The sequence below is a fragment of the Asterias amurensis genome, chromosome 6, assembly GCF_032118995.1.
Source record: "Asterias amurensis chromosome 6, ASM3211899v1".
Taxonomy (NCBI): domain Eukaryota; kingdom Metazoa; phylum Echinodermata; class Asteroidea; order Forcipulatida; family Asteriidae; genus Asterias; species Asterias amurensis.
In genome coordinates this window covers 14,592,957-14,607,369 of record NC_092653.1, presented here as the reverse complement: position 1 = coordinate 14,607,369, position 14,413 = coordinate 14,592,957, and the positions used below count along the sequence as shown (strand labels likewise).

At 38.2% G+C, this 14,413-nt stretch overlaps 1 protein-coding gene across 1 annotated transcript; it reads left to right on the top strand.

The window, feature by feature from the left end:
• The first annotated feature begins 606 nt into the window (after nucleotides 1–606).
• Nucleotides 607–13,708, top strand: LOC139938239 (uncharacterized). The gene is made up of 7 exons (XM_071933646.1): nucleotides 607–748; nucleotides 3,243–3,491; nucleotides 9,564–9,674; nucleotides 11,716–11,811; nucleotides 12,198–12,334; nucleotides 12,909–13,185; nucleotides 13,452–13,708. Exons 1-7 carry the CDS (start codon nucleotides 607–609, stop codon nucleotides 13,706–13,708), a joined length of 1,269 nt encoding a protein of 422 aa, XP_071789747.1.
• The last annotated feature ends 705 nt before the right edge of the window (nucleotides 13,709–14,413 follow it).

The window sequence follows — 14,413 nt, the reverse complement described above, 5'->3', positions numbered from 1 at the left end:
GTGTCCAGTGCCTATAAACTTAATATCAGAAGAAATTTTGGTGGAAAATAAGTTTTTTGATCTCATAATATTACCAACAACAAAAAGATATCCATGTCAATAAAAACAAAACAACCCCCCAAAAAAACCTGGGAAAAAAAATTATGCGGGTTTTCACATACATGTTTAATTAGTACTTGATGACGCTTTCACCGGCTGGTTTTAAGGGGAAGGAGAATAGTTTCGAATTATTTCTGAATATTAATTTTGTGTTTTTTACCCATACACCGATGTTTGTTAGCACTGTATACTCAGTACTTCCCGATTCCTTATTTCTGAATGTTGATTATACCTTAACTTTACACTGGTAGTGTGCCCGTGGCTGATTATAGGACTACAATGTATACGTAAACACCCAGTAAATATGCTGCCACCTAGCGTTGCAAAGGCTCCAACTGGTGTAGACGGGTTTAGCCTGAGCACCTGACGTCACGCTTCGAGGCTCGTGATAAAGACAGGGGCCCAGTTTATAATACGGGTGTGCAATTTTATTAAAAGAAATCATTATTTTACTGTTATCTGTATAGTATGCAGTCACCTAGGCATAACATTTAACCGGCACCTGTAATGAATTCCCCGGTCTATATCGGTGAACTTCATCCATCGTTCATGCTGCCTTTTGATTGGTCGGCGCATCTTCAGAAGGCAACGCCCAGAGTTCACCACAGCGCCAAGCAGAGATTGTACTTGAAAAGACCACGAGACTCCAGTATGCCAGAATACTGACTGGGAAGGAATCGTCTTTCGTGAGTCGTAGTTACCGATAAAACTGAGTTTTACGCGTTGTTGTATATCTATCCGCTGTGTTTATTCTATGAATATTCATTGCAGGATTTGGCCTAACTTACTGGTGTCTAGGACGCCAATAGAAACGGGAAGATGCACAGCACGCAGTGGGTTAGCTTCATTACCGCTGTGGGTATCGGTAAGTCAACCTTTATATTAATTATGTAAATGGGTTTATAAAGCAATGTTGCATTTAATGATGTCTGATTTGAAAGTGATTCCATTATTAATTTTGTTCAATCTCCACATAGTTAATTATCCCCTCATCCCGGAGCTCAATTGCGAAGTTATCGGGATCGCGTAAAATGTCCCGGTTTCCAACAAATATCAATTCAGTTTTTCGCATTCTAATGTTTTATTCTACTACCGCGGAGTAGGTGTTCGGGGGTTCGGATGAACCCTCGAACATCCACGCCGCGGTAGTAGAACAAAGCAAGACAGTTCTCTAAGAACAAACTCTACCAGGCAAGTAGATATACACACATGGTGTTACCGCAAACCCAATATATTGATACCTCACCACATTTCATTTCATTTCAAATCATTTATAATTATAAGAATGATAGAATAATTGGGAACATTGTGAAGTTTGATGGCCTTTTAATTAACCTTGGACAATTTGATTGGATTCATGTAAATGTTAGAGCAAAGAAGTTGATGTTAAACTTTTTGTTAGTTTATCTTTACTTATTGCAGAGTAAAGTTATTATGGTGGCAACTTTTTAGTTAAATACAGATTCTGTGATGTTTTGCTTTAATTTAAACAAGCACGACGTATGTTGGGAGACCGAATAGACTCAATTGTTAAACTGGCGTCAACCTGTCAACTTAATCAAGCAATCTCACTGATTTTAAAATGGTTTTCAACTATTGATCAAATCAGCGGCATGTGATGCTGAACGTACGTTATAGTTTAAACCAAGGGCGACACCAGGGTATTGTTAGGGGAGGGGGGGGGGGGGGGACACGACACACACACACACACAGCTTTGAGCCCAAGGAATGCACCCCCAATAAACAAACAGAAAATTAATTACAAGTCTCAGAAAATGTTTAAGTGTCACACATTGTGTGTTATTTGTCAAACTAACAGGATAATTTTAAGAAGAGATGTTAAATTTGCATCGGGGATAAAGAATACTAATTGGTTTTTACCCATACACCGATGTGTGTTAGCACTGTACACTCAGTACTTTCCCGAGTCCTGTGAAAAAAACATCACAGGCATGTTACTCGGGTGAGATTCGAACCTATGACCCTTGCAATTCTAGAGCAGTGTCTTACCAACTAGACTACCGATATTGCCCGGTAGCTCGAGGCAGTTCGATGTTTTGGCAGCGGGTACCGCAACGATAATAAGAGATGTTAAAATCGCATCGGGGATAACTTTACATAAACATGCATTAAAACACGTTATTTAATTGCATGACTCCATCTTGCTCTACATGTACCAGTTCTGATCTGTCTGTTATAATCAGCGTTGGGTGGACTGAAATCTAAAATGTTTGTCCTGCTCATTTTGGTTAATTTTTATGTAGACATTTTTTTATGGGAAGTTTTCCACCATGACAAATTTTAGACGCCCTACTTTTGCAATAGTGTTTTTAAACTATTACTTGACAAGAAAAATTAGGGAAGCAGAAGGCAAAGGTTTAAAATTATGTATGTATTTTCTTTTTTCTATAAAGATTAAAAATATATAATAATTTCCCCCCTTATCTGTTGTATATTTCCTCTTGGAAAAAAAATAGTCCCTTTGTGTATACTGGCTATAACCTTTACGATTTCAATAGAATTAATTTCGCTCAACTTGTTCTCGCCACTGTGCCAACCTTAATTGCGAGGAAAATAATCTTGAGAACGGAAGCTACAATAAAATCGTGCGAAAGGCTGAATAATTATCAGGAAACTATAATATCGTGATGCCTGAGTAAACCACATTGCTAAGCAACACCCAATGATAAATGATTACCAACAGCACGACACCATACACCACGTGCCCGTAACTATAGTTGTAAAAACCGGGCCACACGGTCACTCCCTAAAATATTATAGTTGCCTTACAATGAAACAAAGAAGCGCTGGCAGACTTTCAAAAAACACCCCTACATCAAAAGTGGATCACACTTAATTTTAAAAAACAATTTCTGAAAGGGTAAATAATATATGAAAGAACAAACTCTACATTTTCCCTTTAAATGTTCAGGTGCTTCAAATTTACCCTCTTTTCATTACTTAAATAAAAAATGTGCCACCTTTAACAAAATAATCTTTGATTTTAACAGGAATCAGTCTCAAATTTTTGAAAGAGAGAAAGTGAATCTATTACTAAATGTTGTCGATGTCAACAATACATTATTTTGGTTTACAACTATTTTTAAATTAAATTTAATGAACATTGCTTCTTTTTGTTTAAGCATCCTGGTATGGGTTCGCATCAGTTACAGCATTTAGTTGCAGCTTCGGGAGGGAACCGAACCCCAAGGAGAACGGCATTATACGGTGGGTCATGCCGTTAAAGCACCGCCTTCGATGCCAGTGTACCAGCATCTACCCTGGGGGCATGAACACGTATACACCCGAGAGAGGGTTTGATCCGTTTTACACCGATCGCCCTCTCTTCACAGACCTAAAGATAGAAATTGACAACTACTTCGAGTGTGAAAGTGAGTATCTTAGGTAAAGATAAACAAATTGGATACCATTGGCTGCACCAATCAGTTTCAACATTGAACAAAAAAAGTAATCGATAATTTACTTAACTCTGAAGAGCCTTTCATTAAACTTTGCCCCATGTCCGGTGCACTAGCAAGTTTTGCTTGATGACGTTTTCATAAATTGTGTTACCGCCTTAAAGGTCATTGTAAATGTGACCCACTTTCGATCGAAATTATTTTTTTCTCCCATAGCTTTCGTATTTTTCGCCCAACTACCATAAACATTGCCAAAAAACACACACAAAAAAAAACGCTCATCTCCAAACGCAAAATTAGATTCATTATTTCTCATAAAATATGAAATTCCAGACAGAAATATTTCAAGAGATGTTTTCTACTATCATTATCATTGGTTCTATATGTGAATCTGTGATCTTCATGGTTTTTGTTTCTTACCACTTCGGTAGCGTTATGAAGGTACGGTACAAAACATTTCATGTGCATCGTCTTAGAAAGATATTATATCACTATTAAGAGTCTGTTCAGGTAAATAGTTGACATAGTTGCTCACGGTCAAAAAATTAATTTTTTTTATACTTTGTGGGTGGAAGGGCCTTGGGCTGCAAGTAAACAAAATTGCATTTTCAGTTCCATATATAGCCCGTTGCCATGGTTACGGCTCATTTTGTTTTTTGGCCATTTTAGGCCGATTTTGGGGTCTGAAAAACTGGTTTTTAGCTCATATTTACAACTCCACCCCACCAAAATGCAAAATTATTTCAAAAAACCTTGTATATCACTACAAAGTATCATCCTTGGCCTTCCTTTTTTTGCATCATGCATTACAGTATGTTTTTAGAATTAGCAAAATCGCCATTTTTACCCTATTTTTGGATCCCAAAATGTCAACTTGCCAGGGGTCTCAGAAAATTTTCCTTTCGGCTGTGATTAGGGCAAACATTGGTCTTTTCATATCTGGTGAGAAAAACTTGGGCAATTGTATCCTGTTGTGACAATACTGCCTCAAAACTAGACTTTTTTCCCAAAAACGTGAAAATATGCTTTTTAAGGGTCTTTTCAAATAATACTGTTTACGTCGTCCACGGTGGGAAAAAAGAATATTTTTCTTATACTTTGTGGATGGTAGGGACTTGGGGTCCAAATAAACAAAATTTACATTTCAAATCATTATATAATACGTTGCCATGGTAACAGTTCATTTGTGTTAAGGCCACTTTTGGCCGATTTGGGGGTCTGAAAAACTGTTTTTTAAATTAATATTTACAACTCCACCTCACCAAAAAACACAAATCTTTCATAAAACCTTTTACATCACTATAAAGTATCATCCTTGGATTTACCTGAGACAAAGAATTATTGCTATAAATTTCACCCTTGTGCTATTTTTAGATTGTGCATTAGAGTGTGTTTTTAGAACTTGCAAAATCAACATTTTTATCATATTTTTTGCCCTCAAAATTAATTTTTTTTTTCGGGGGGGGGGTCTCAGAATATTTTCCTTTCGGTTTTGATTAAGAAAAACTCGGGCAAGTGTATCCTGATGTAACAGTACTGTCTAAAAAATAGACTTTTTTCCCAAAACAGAAAAATGCATTTTTAATTGTTTTTTCTTCAAATTGAATTTATAACATTAAAAAGTAATAATTCTATCAATCTTGCTTTCTTTTTAAGCACTCTGTAGGCTTAGTGGATTACCCAACATTGATCAGGAATTATTGATGACTTACATTTTAGAATTTGCCCGGCCCAGCCCCAATCATATTCCTTGAAATTGCATAAAACATTTTTTTTGTGAATAGCGCCTCTTTTTTTAAAGTGTTCCCTTTCGGTTGTGATTAGGGCGATTATTGGTGTTTTCATGTCTTCTGGGAGAAACACTTGGGTTTATTGTATCCTGTAGTGAAACTACCTGGCTCAATAGTATAGTAATTTTTTCAAAATCAATGCATGCTTGTAAAAATCTGTTTCAATGCCCTTTGAGTATTGAATATAAAGTTTATATTTAAACATAATGGTATCCAACCAAGCCATAACCAATGCTTTGCCACTGAGAGTTCTTGATTTGGCTATTTTACCTATTGTACAGGTATCATTCCCATTGCAAGTAGAGTGCGATGAGCATTCTTTACAAGTTGTCTTTAATACAGGGCCTACTCTCCTTGGTCCCTGCCTGCTACCAAATGTAAAACTTTTCACAGAGATAGAGATCATAAACAATATAGTCTCTGTGCTGCAGATGGTTTGGAGCATCCAATCATGTCCAACACAAATGTGGGAAATTAAAAAGCCTCCGCATAAAAGTGTTGTTAAAAACAATGATACTAACGATTTGCAAGATGAGCGTAAGAGATCATTTAAAAGGAACATGTTGCCTGGGATCGGTCAAGTTGGTCTTTGAAATGCGTTTGTAACCGTTTGTTACAAAATGCATATGGTTAGAAACATGTTTTGGGTTATACTTGTGTGGATCATTGTATTCTACTTTTAAAATATCTTTCTAATCATATGCATTTTGAAATAAACGGTTACAAACGCTTTTTAAACACCAACTCGACCGATCCAAGGCAACGTGTTCCTTTAATGAAACAACATTGATAGAAGTTGTAAATACTTGCACCTGCTCAACATAAATAAGTAAGATGCAATTGCAGTGACAAAAGTTTATTCATCCTAGTTTGATTATTTTTTCCATTCACTATCTTACTAATTCATATTTGTTATATATGTCTCTGAGAACGATCAACAAAAAACATTGTCAAACATTACCTGCTGAATTGTTTATCACGTTAAAAATAAACCAACTCAGTTATTGTTTGCAACAGTACAATTGAAAGGAACCCCACCATGTGTGGGGGAACTGCTTACAGAAGGCTAAAGCAGGTGAATGGCCATTTAGATACTTTGGAGACAGTATTTGCGCACTTTTAGAGCCTCTTTGTTCTGATGGGGATGAACATGTTTAATTTGGTAGCAGGCAGGGGACCAAGGAGACTGTTATTAGGCCATGTAAAGACAACTTGTAAAGAATGCTCATCGCACTACTTCTCTTCTTGCAATCTATACTATTAAAAGCGTAACCTGCGCCATCTTGGATTGAAAATTAGAAGGTCCAGTGGTATGGCATCCTTGTGGAATCCAACACGGTTGTTTGTGTGGAATTCAATACGTTTGTGTGGTTTCAGACGTCGGGTTGCAAGTCTGCAAAACCCGGATGCAAACTCGCACTTACAAGTCATGTGATTGGAGGAAGTTTGGGCGGCGACCGTGCGTCAACCACTGGTCGATGTTGTTACCAGACTTCCTAGAAATCTTTCTGACAGGTGACTCATTGGACAGTGTTTCGCAGATGGTGCTCCGGATTGGTTCATTCATTGCCCCTTGCCCGCCCACCCGCCATTCGATCCGCCCTTTTTGGTCAGGTTACTTTCGTGTTGTACTAAGCATGGTTCTCCGGATTGGTTCATTCATTGTCGCGCAGGGTCGAAAGGGTCGAAGAGGCTGGGTGCCAGGACAAACCCGAAACAATCTCACGAATTTGACCGAATTTGCATTGAATGGATGAAGTACCGTAGATTGATGTTTCGCAGGCGACCATGTGTCAACCACTGGTCGACGTTGTTATCAGACTTCCTAGAAATCCTTCTGCGGGTGACTCATTTGTTGAAAAGATTAAATGGATAATATTTATAAAAAAAACATTCACTTCCAAACGGCGTGAGAGTTATCATGATGAACAAGGTTGGGATCAAACGGAAGCCTAATAATTTGGAAACATTGGGTAGGGCCGGCTATAGGTTGGAAGGTGTCTAAGGGAACTTTACAATTAATAACATTTTGGGGTTGGAGGGGGGGGGGGGGGCCTTACACAAAGAGCCATTCTGGTCAGTGTATTGTGAGTGGTGTGTTGTCTGGTTTGAGACAGGCCACCTGTTGCTTGGTGAAGAAGGTCGCCGTGGGACCACTTTAGGTTGACAGTGGGTGGCGACCTTGGACCTTTTGCCAGTAAACTCAAATGGGTACATGAATACCGTTTTAGAATACGGTCTGTTCATGGAGGTATAATGTTGCAGGTTCAGAGTTTAACCATTGAGGTAGAATTGTGAAACCATTCCTTACTCTATGGTGAAACTTATACACGTACGTCAAAGGCACGTTTTGAAGCTGTAAAAAAAGAACTTTGCTTTGCAGTTGGTCAAAGTTGTTAAGCAAAACGACATTAAGTTTCCTTTTGAATAAGTCCATTCACAAAATTGGTTAGAGCAGTGTGTCGGTCAGGTCTCAGAATGTACATTTTGCCAAATCCATTTTGAAGACTAATTTAGCCATCGGCCCGTCGGGTTGGTTACTCATGGAGATAATATTAACAAAAGAGACCTCGTGCGGCTGAATGGGGTACATTTTTAGGAGTTTGTCTATTGACCCAAACTGGACGTAACAAACCTTAAACATGACTTGACATGCTTTCTGAAAGTGAAATAAGTTAGAGAAAATGGAGTGGGGACAAGTTTATCGTTTTTATTTAGTTTGTACGATATAGGGTTCCAGAGATATGGGATGTATGGAGGTTTGTTCCTAGAGCAGCGTGAACATGAACGCGGTCAGAAATTGTGTCGTTTGTCGTTCAAATTTCTCGAGATGCAATAAGCCCAAAGTGACAATAAAAAAAAAAAAAAAAAACAGACCTCCCAAGTCTCACGCATTAGGAGTAAGACTCACGCATTTGGGCTCTGTCTCACGCTCACACGCACATCAACCATTATTGGGGCGAGATCGGGGAAAAAAAATTAACGACATTTTTTGTACAAAATTTGTACAAACAGAGCGCAAATATGCAGATTGCGCACGCTTTTGCTCATCCAGTAGGTTCAGCTCAAATTCGGCAGAGCGCAAAACGCTTATTGCGCACAAGTTTGTTCCGATTCTTTTAGCAAATTCGTTGAAATGCGCTCCACTAGCGAAGACACAACAGGCAGAAGAAGTGAGCGATTGATTTTGGACATCATTTTTAGTCTATTTTTTCAAGTTTGGAAGGATATAATCTGACACAATCGAACCTCCACATTAACCATCAACATCTCCTGTGTACCTCAAGTGAGTTTTAATTATTCTGAGGAGGTTTTTGATGCATTTTGAAACACTTTTTGTCCACATTCACATTGTTTTATTTATTGATAAAAAAAAAAGTTGGGCGGCGATTTAAAAAGGCCTTCTTAAACTGGCAATTTTTTTTTTCCGGGGGGATGGGGATTGAGCTTTGAAAAATCTCACACATAGCTAGCCTCTGGACTTGGCATCTCTGCCTGCAAAACACTTTTTTGACGTTCACGTTAAGTGCTCCCGTTATACATGCAGCCTATTGACCAGAAAGTTTACAAGACCAATTCAGATGAGAATAAACTAAAAAGAGGCCTACGCTCTTACCGCCCCCGCCCCCCCCCCCCCCGAAAAAAAACAGAAAAAAAAACCAGTAGATAAACTAGATTTGTGACTACACAGAAAAGAATCGTAATATAAACAATTTGGGGGCACTGCTGAGAGAACTACAGTACTCGCCAGGGTACTCGCGGCGGTGTCTGACAGGTCACCGGGAAAACTGAACACGCCGGAAAGCTAAAACCGTTCGAACAACGTGATGATATGTCCGACTACGTCACCCGGAAAACTGAACACGACGGAAGACTGAAACCGCCACACCGGGTTAAAAGGAACACGTTGCCTTGGATCGGGCGATTTGGTCTTTGAAAAGCGTTTGAAACCGTTTGTTATGAAATGCATATGGTGAGATTGATAATTCAAAAGTAGAATACAATGATCCACACAAACATGCCTCGAAATAGCACGGTTTTCCTTTCACTTTGCGAACTAACACGGTCGGCCATCATGGATCCAAACCTTATTGATTCCACAAAATGGCCGACGGTGTAGCTTTCACGACTTAAAAGGAAAATCGTGCAATTTCGAGGCATGTTTTGTGTGGATCATTATATTCTACGTGTACCGTAATGGTAATTTATTAACAAGTTACGTTCGAGAGATAGTTTTGTTTGTAAATTAATACAGAGTGTGCATTGAAGACGGATGAAGATTGTGCGCATGGCGGCTCTCTCGGTGACACCACATCGGCCTGCAAGTGCACTTGCACAGGGAATTGGACGGGAAACACCTGTACTGGTGAGTATGATCTTCATCGCTTTTGGTGAGAAACATTGAGATGCTGACCATTTAGAGAAATTTTTTACTTAATGGTTTGGTTTGGATTTTGTTCACAACAAACATTTGAATCTAAACAAAAAACCAAGAATGCATGCAGGAGTCGTTTCTAAGTTTTCTGTGGGTTGCAGTGTCCGTTTGCGAATGAATGCGGCGGCCAGTGATGCGGTTGGTACCCGCTTTCACCTCGCAAAAACCAGGATGGGTCCGAAGTTCTTCTGAAAAAAAAAATCATGTCAGGTTTTCTTTGCTTTCCAAAACCCTACCCCATAACTCCTCATAGTGACACACAGCCAAGGCAAACTTAAAGGCAGTTGACACTATTGGTAATTACCCCAAATAAGTATTAGCATAAAACCTTACTTGGTATCGAGTAATGGGGAGAGGTTGGTAGTATAAAACATTGTGAGAAACGGCTCCCTCTGAAGTGGATAGTTTTCGAGTAAGAAGTAATTTTCCACAAAATTTGATTTCGAGACCTCAAGTTTAGAACTTGAGGTCTCGCAATCAAGCATCTGCAGCACACAACTTTGTGTGACAAGGGTGTTTTTCATTTCATAGCTATCTCGCAACTCCGACGACCGATCAAGCTCAAATTTTCACAGGTTTGTTATTTTATGCATATGTTGAGATACAACAAGTGAGAATACTGGTCTTTGACAATTATCAATAGTGTCCACTGGCTTTAAAACTGCTGAAATTGTGAAGAAAATCCCATGTTGCAATTCTCCCTTTTCACAGTCGATAAGTTTACTGATAGTCCACCATGCAATGTGTCAAAAGTAAAGTAAGATCATGCAGTGACAGAACATTTTGAAACTGTTTTCAACAAACGTGGCGGCCGAAAAAACCGTTGTTAATGTTCACCACCGTTATTTAATTGAGACAGGGCTAACATAATTTGTCTAACACTATTGAAATGAAAAAAGGGTAGTGTAGGATCATTTACACTAACAGTGGATAAATACTCAATAATCAAATATCACAGACAACATAAACTTTATTGGTATGTCACCACGAAATCTGTAAAATCTTTTGATAGCCTTTGTTTACAAACCTATTTAATCTTCGGTGATTGTCGTTACTGACATGAACTTACTGCATCCTATGGGTTCTAGACAATCGTTAGTAACCAGAAAACGCGCGAAAAGTTATTTACATCTTACGTCCGAGAGATAAGTCTTATTTTTAAATTATTACAGAGTGTTCATTGATTACCGACCGACACAACTTCGTGTGACAAGTGTGTTTTTTTCTTTCATTATTATCTCGCAACTTCGACGAACAATAATTGAGCTCAAACTTTCAAAGGTTTATTGTTTTATTCATATGTTGAGATACACCAAGTGAGAAGACTGGTATTTTGTCAATTACCAGTAGTGTCCAGTGTCTTTAACCACTTACATGTAGGGTGTATATAGGTAAAATACTCGGAAAAATAGCTTAATAACTTTCAGTGAAAAGCACTGCAGCTGTTGCCCATTTTGAAAATAATATGGTCTTGTTCACCAAAGAAACATTTGAATCTGAGAAACGAATCATGCATGAATCGTGATCCAGTTTTCTGAGGGTTGGTTTCCGTTTTCAAATGCTGCGGCCAGAGGTGCGGTTGGTATACCCGCTGTCACCTCACAATGGATTCAAAATTCTTCTGAAAAAAAAAACGTGACAGGTTTGTGTTGCTTTCTCAAACCCTACCCCTAACTTCCAAGATTGACACGGCCCACTAACAAGTGCCGAAATTGCGGAGGGAATCCTATGGCAATGCTCTCCTTTTCACCGTTTTATAGAAACTTTGCTGATATTCCACCACCCAATATGAAAAATCTATCATATCTTTTGTAAATTTGTTTATCTTTATGTACAGGCATTACAAGACACTACAAGGAAAAACTAAATTTGTTGATGGTATTTACTAACACGGACTAACTGCAGCAGTCCAGTCTCTATATAGCATAATGTTGCTAACAACTATTAATATTTCAGACACTTTGTTTTCCAGAGTGTGCATTGACTGGCTGTGGTAATGGCGGTACGCTCAATGAAACAACCTGCACGTGTACATGCCTGAAAGAGTGGATGGGAAATACCTGTACTGGTGAGTAGAAAGTCTCTCCTTAATTACATTTTCCAAGATTTATTTCCTTCTTCCAAAATGTTGCATATTAAATTATTATTTGTTTCATTCTAATTGCTCAATTTATATTGCTCAAGAAGAAATAAAGATAAATCTTCAAAATAATTTTAACCGTTTGTACCTGATGAGAGTAGTTCTGCCTCACTCCAAAAAACCGGAGTGTAAAAGTTACACCGTGGTGAGTGTTTCCTGGATACCAAAATAGGAATAGAATGCGTTCTCTTTGCGTCGTTATCGTTTTCGTTATCACTGCAGTGTGACACGGCCTTTATGGACTGTGTTAATCCACGGATGTTGCCCCCAGGATGTTTAATGTTTTCCTTCTTAATGTTTTAATTTCATTCTAGAGACCAGACACTACGACTGCCAAGACTATCTCGAGGCTCATCCTAACAGTTCGAGTGGTGTGTACACTATTTACCCGTTGAAGTATCCAGAAGGCCTCCAGGTACGCTGCGACATGAAGTCCTGGTCAGGATCAATTGTGAGTTCCTCCTCCATCAAAATTTATATTCCAGTTGCTGAGAGTTGTCATGTTCAATAGTTCAAAGGATGTTGTCTCTTATAAGAATTTGAATTCAACTCCGTATTTAAACGTCAAATAAAATGTTAAAAAAATAAATGTGTTAAATTCATTACTGTGATTGTATTTACGTCAACGTGTCAACATGTGGGCGGACCAAAATGTCAATACCTGATAATATTTGAGTCCACCAACATCAAATCCGCACCAAATTAAAGCGATTATCAATTCATGAATACTCTCTTCACAGAGCCTCCCATTATTTAATTTTCCACAAATTAAAAAACAATCGATGAATTTGATCAAGACAAAATTTTACAAGCTGATCGACTTTTTGGTGTAGGCTATTGTCCTTTTAAAGTATTCGTACTCAGACAACGTTAATAAATAAACACATGGTGGACCTATTATTTATGTCGGTTACAAATAATGAACTATTTGCACAAAATGTGTTTAATCACCACACAAACCTTGGACAAACTTGTTAATTAAATTTGATGATAGGCCTAGTTGTTCTGTGTGCTTGGTTTGAAAGGTTATCCAGAAGCGTGTAAGAGGTGACTTGAACTTCACCCGCGGATGGGATGAGTACAAGAAGGGCTTTGGTGACCTGAGTACAGGGAGTTTCTGGCTTGGAAATGAGAAGGTCCGTCGGTTGACTGAGGATCAAGACACCAAGTGGGAGATTCAAGTCAAGATTGGGGTTGTGTTAACGACTCATCAGCAGTGGAGGAGTTATATATTGGGTAACTTTCGCCTCTCGGGTGAAAACTACACCATTCAAGTTGACGGATCAATGGACTGCAGAGACGGTAAGGAGAGTCTGTCTCAATTCAATCACAGGCTCGTACACTTGTTCTTGTTTATGTTTAAAAAACCTCATTTTCTATTCGAACGCTACTCTATCAAAATTCCGACATAAATGCTCCTTTAAGAAAATAATGAACAATAGGCAGGACCAAAAACTCTTTTTATAAACAGTTTTTTTAACAATACTTTTAAATGTTATGCAAAACTGTTCCAAACCAAATGCAACCTAAAAAAAAATTGCAAACTTAATGTTATTCTATTTACTCAGGTTTTGCTATTTTGTCTGCACATGGCAAACCGTTCTCAACACACGACAGAGACAACGATGGCGACGAAGGAAGGAACTGTGCCGGGGAGTCGAAGGGAGGCTGGTGGTTTGATGATTGTGATGATAGTGAGATTAATCTTAATGCCGAGTATACACATGATCATATTTTGGACGTACCCTGTGGGCCTCTTGGCATTACAAACACCAGGCTTACAATCAAACGCATGTCGGGAGAAACTCAAACATTCACACCCTAAAGCAAACCCCAAATTGCCATAGAATCCTGATTTTAAACTTGATATTCCATGCGCTTTTCTGTTAGAGCAAACCCATCGGAAATATAGAATGCTCAGTTCCAACAAAAGCCAACAGTCGCATCGAGTCAAAACAGCACTGTGAAGTATTTTTAGACTTCTATCAATGTATTGTGTTTGTTTGCATGATCGAAAACGAATCCCGTAGGTAACAGACGCGTCTGGATTTGTATAACAAAAAAATACAAATCATCGGAAGAAATGTTGTGTTGTATGATTAGCTAATTGTTGTCAAGTAATATGTTACGTAGGATTTGAAACTTTGCATGGTGGAAATACGATATACAAAGGTTTGCGGTAATACCATGTAATAACTATCTCTAATGAGTTGGGGTGGTTCTGAAAAGAACCATTGGTTTCAACTCCTATAAGTAATCTATTGTTGTAATTTTTTATTATAGCCAAAAGCTTCTATGGAGTCAGGGAGGGGGGAGGGTCAAAATCTCAAGTAGCTTACTATTAAACAAAAAATTGATCAAATTTCTGTTTTTAATTTGAAGATTTTTTTATTTATTAATGTCATTATTACTATTCTCCGTACATTTCCCCCAGTTTATGGTTACAAATATTTGTTTTATAAATCACTGATTAACTTCATAGTTGGAAATCCTTATTGTAATCGGTAGTTTTAAAGTTTAAAAAGTAATA

What these genes read in the sequence shown, in the direction of transcription:
- LOC139938239 (XM_071933646.1), top strand. Translation starts at nt 607, where the DNA reads ATGAATTCCCCGGTCTATATCGGTGAACTTCATCCATCGTTCATGCTG. An exon ending in CAACTACTTCGAGTGTGAAA is followed by an intron (nt 3,492 to 9,563) that starts GTGAGTATCTTA and finishes AAATTAATACAG; the next exon opens with AGTGTGCATTGAAGACGGAT. An exon ending in GACGGGAAACACCTGTACTG is followed by an intron (nt 9,675 to 11,715) that starts GTGAGTATGATC and finishes TTTGTTTTCCAG; the next exon opens with AGTGTGCATTGACTGGCTGT.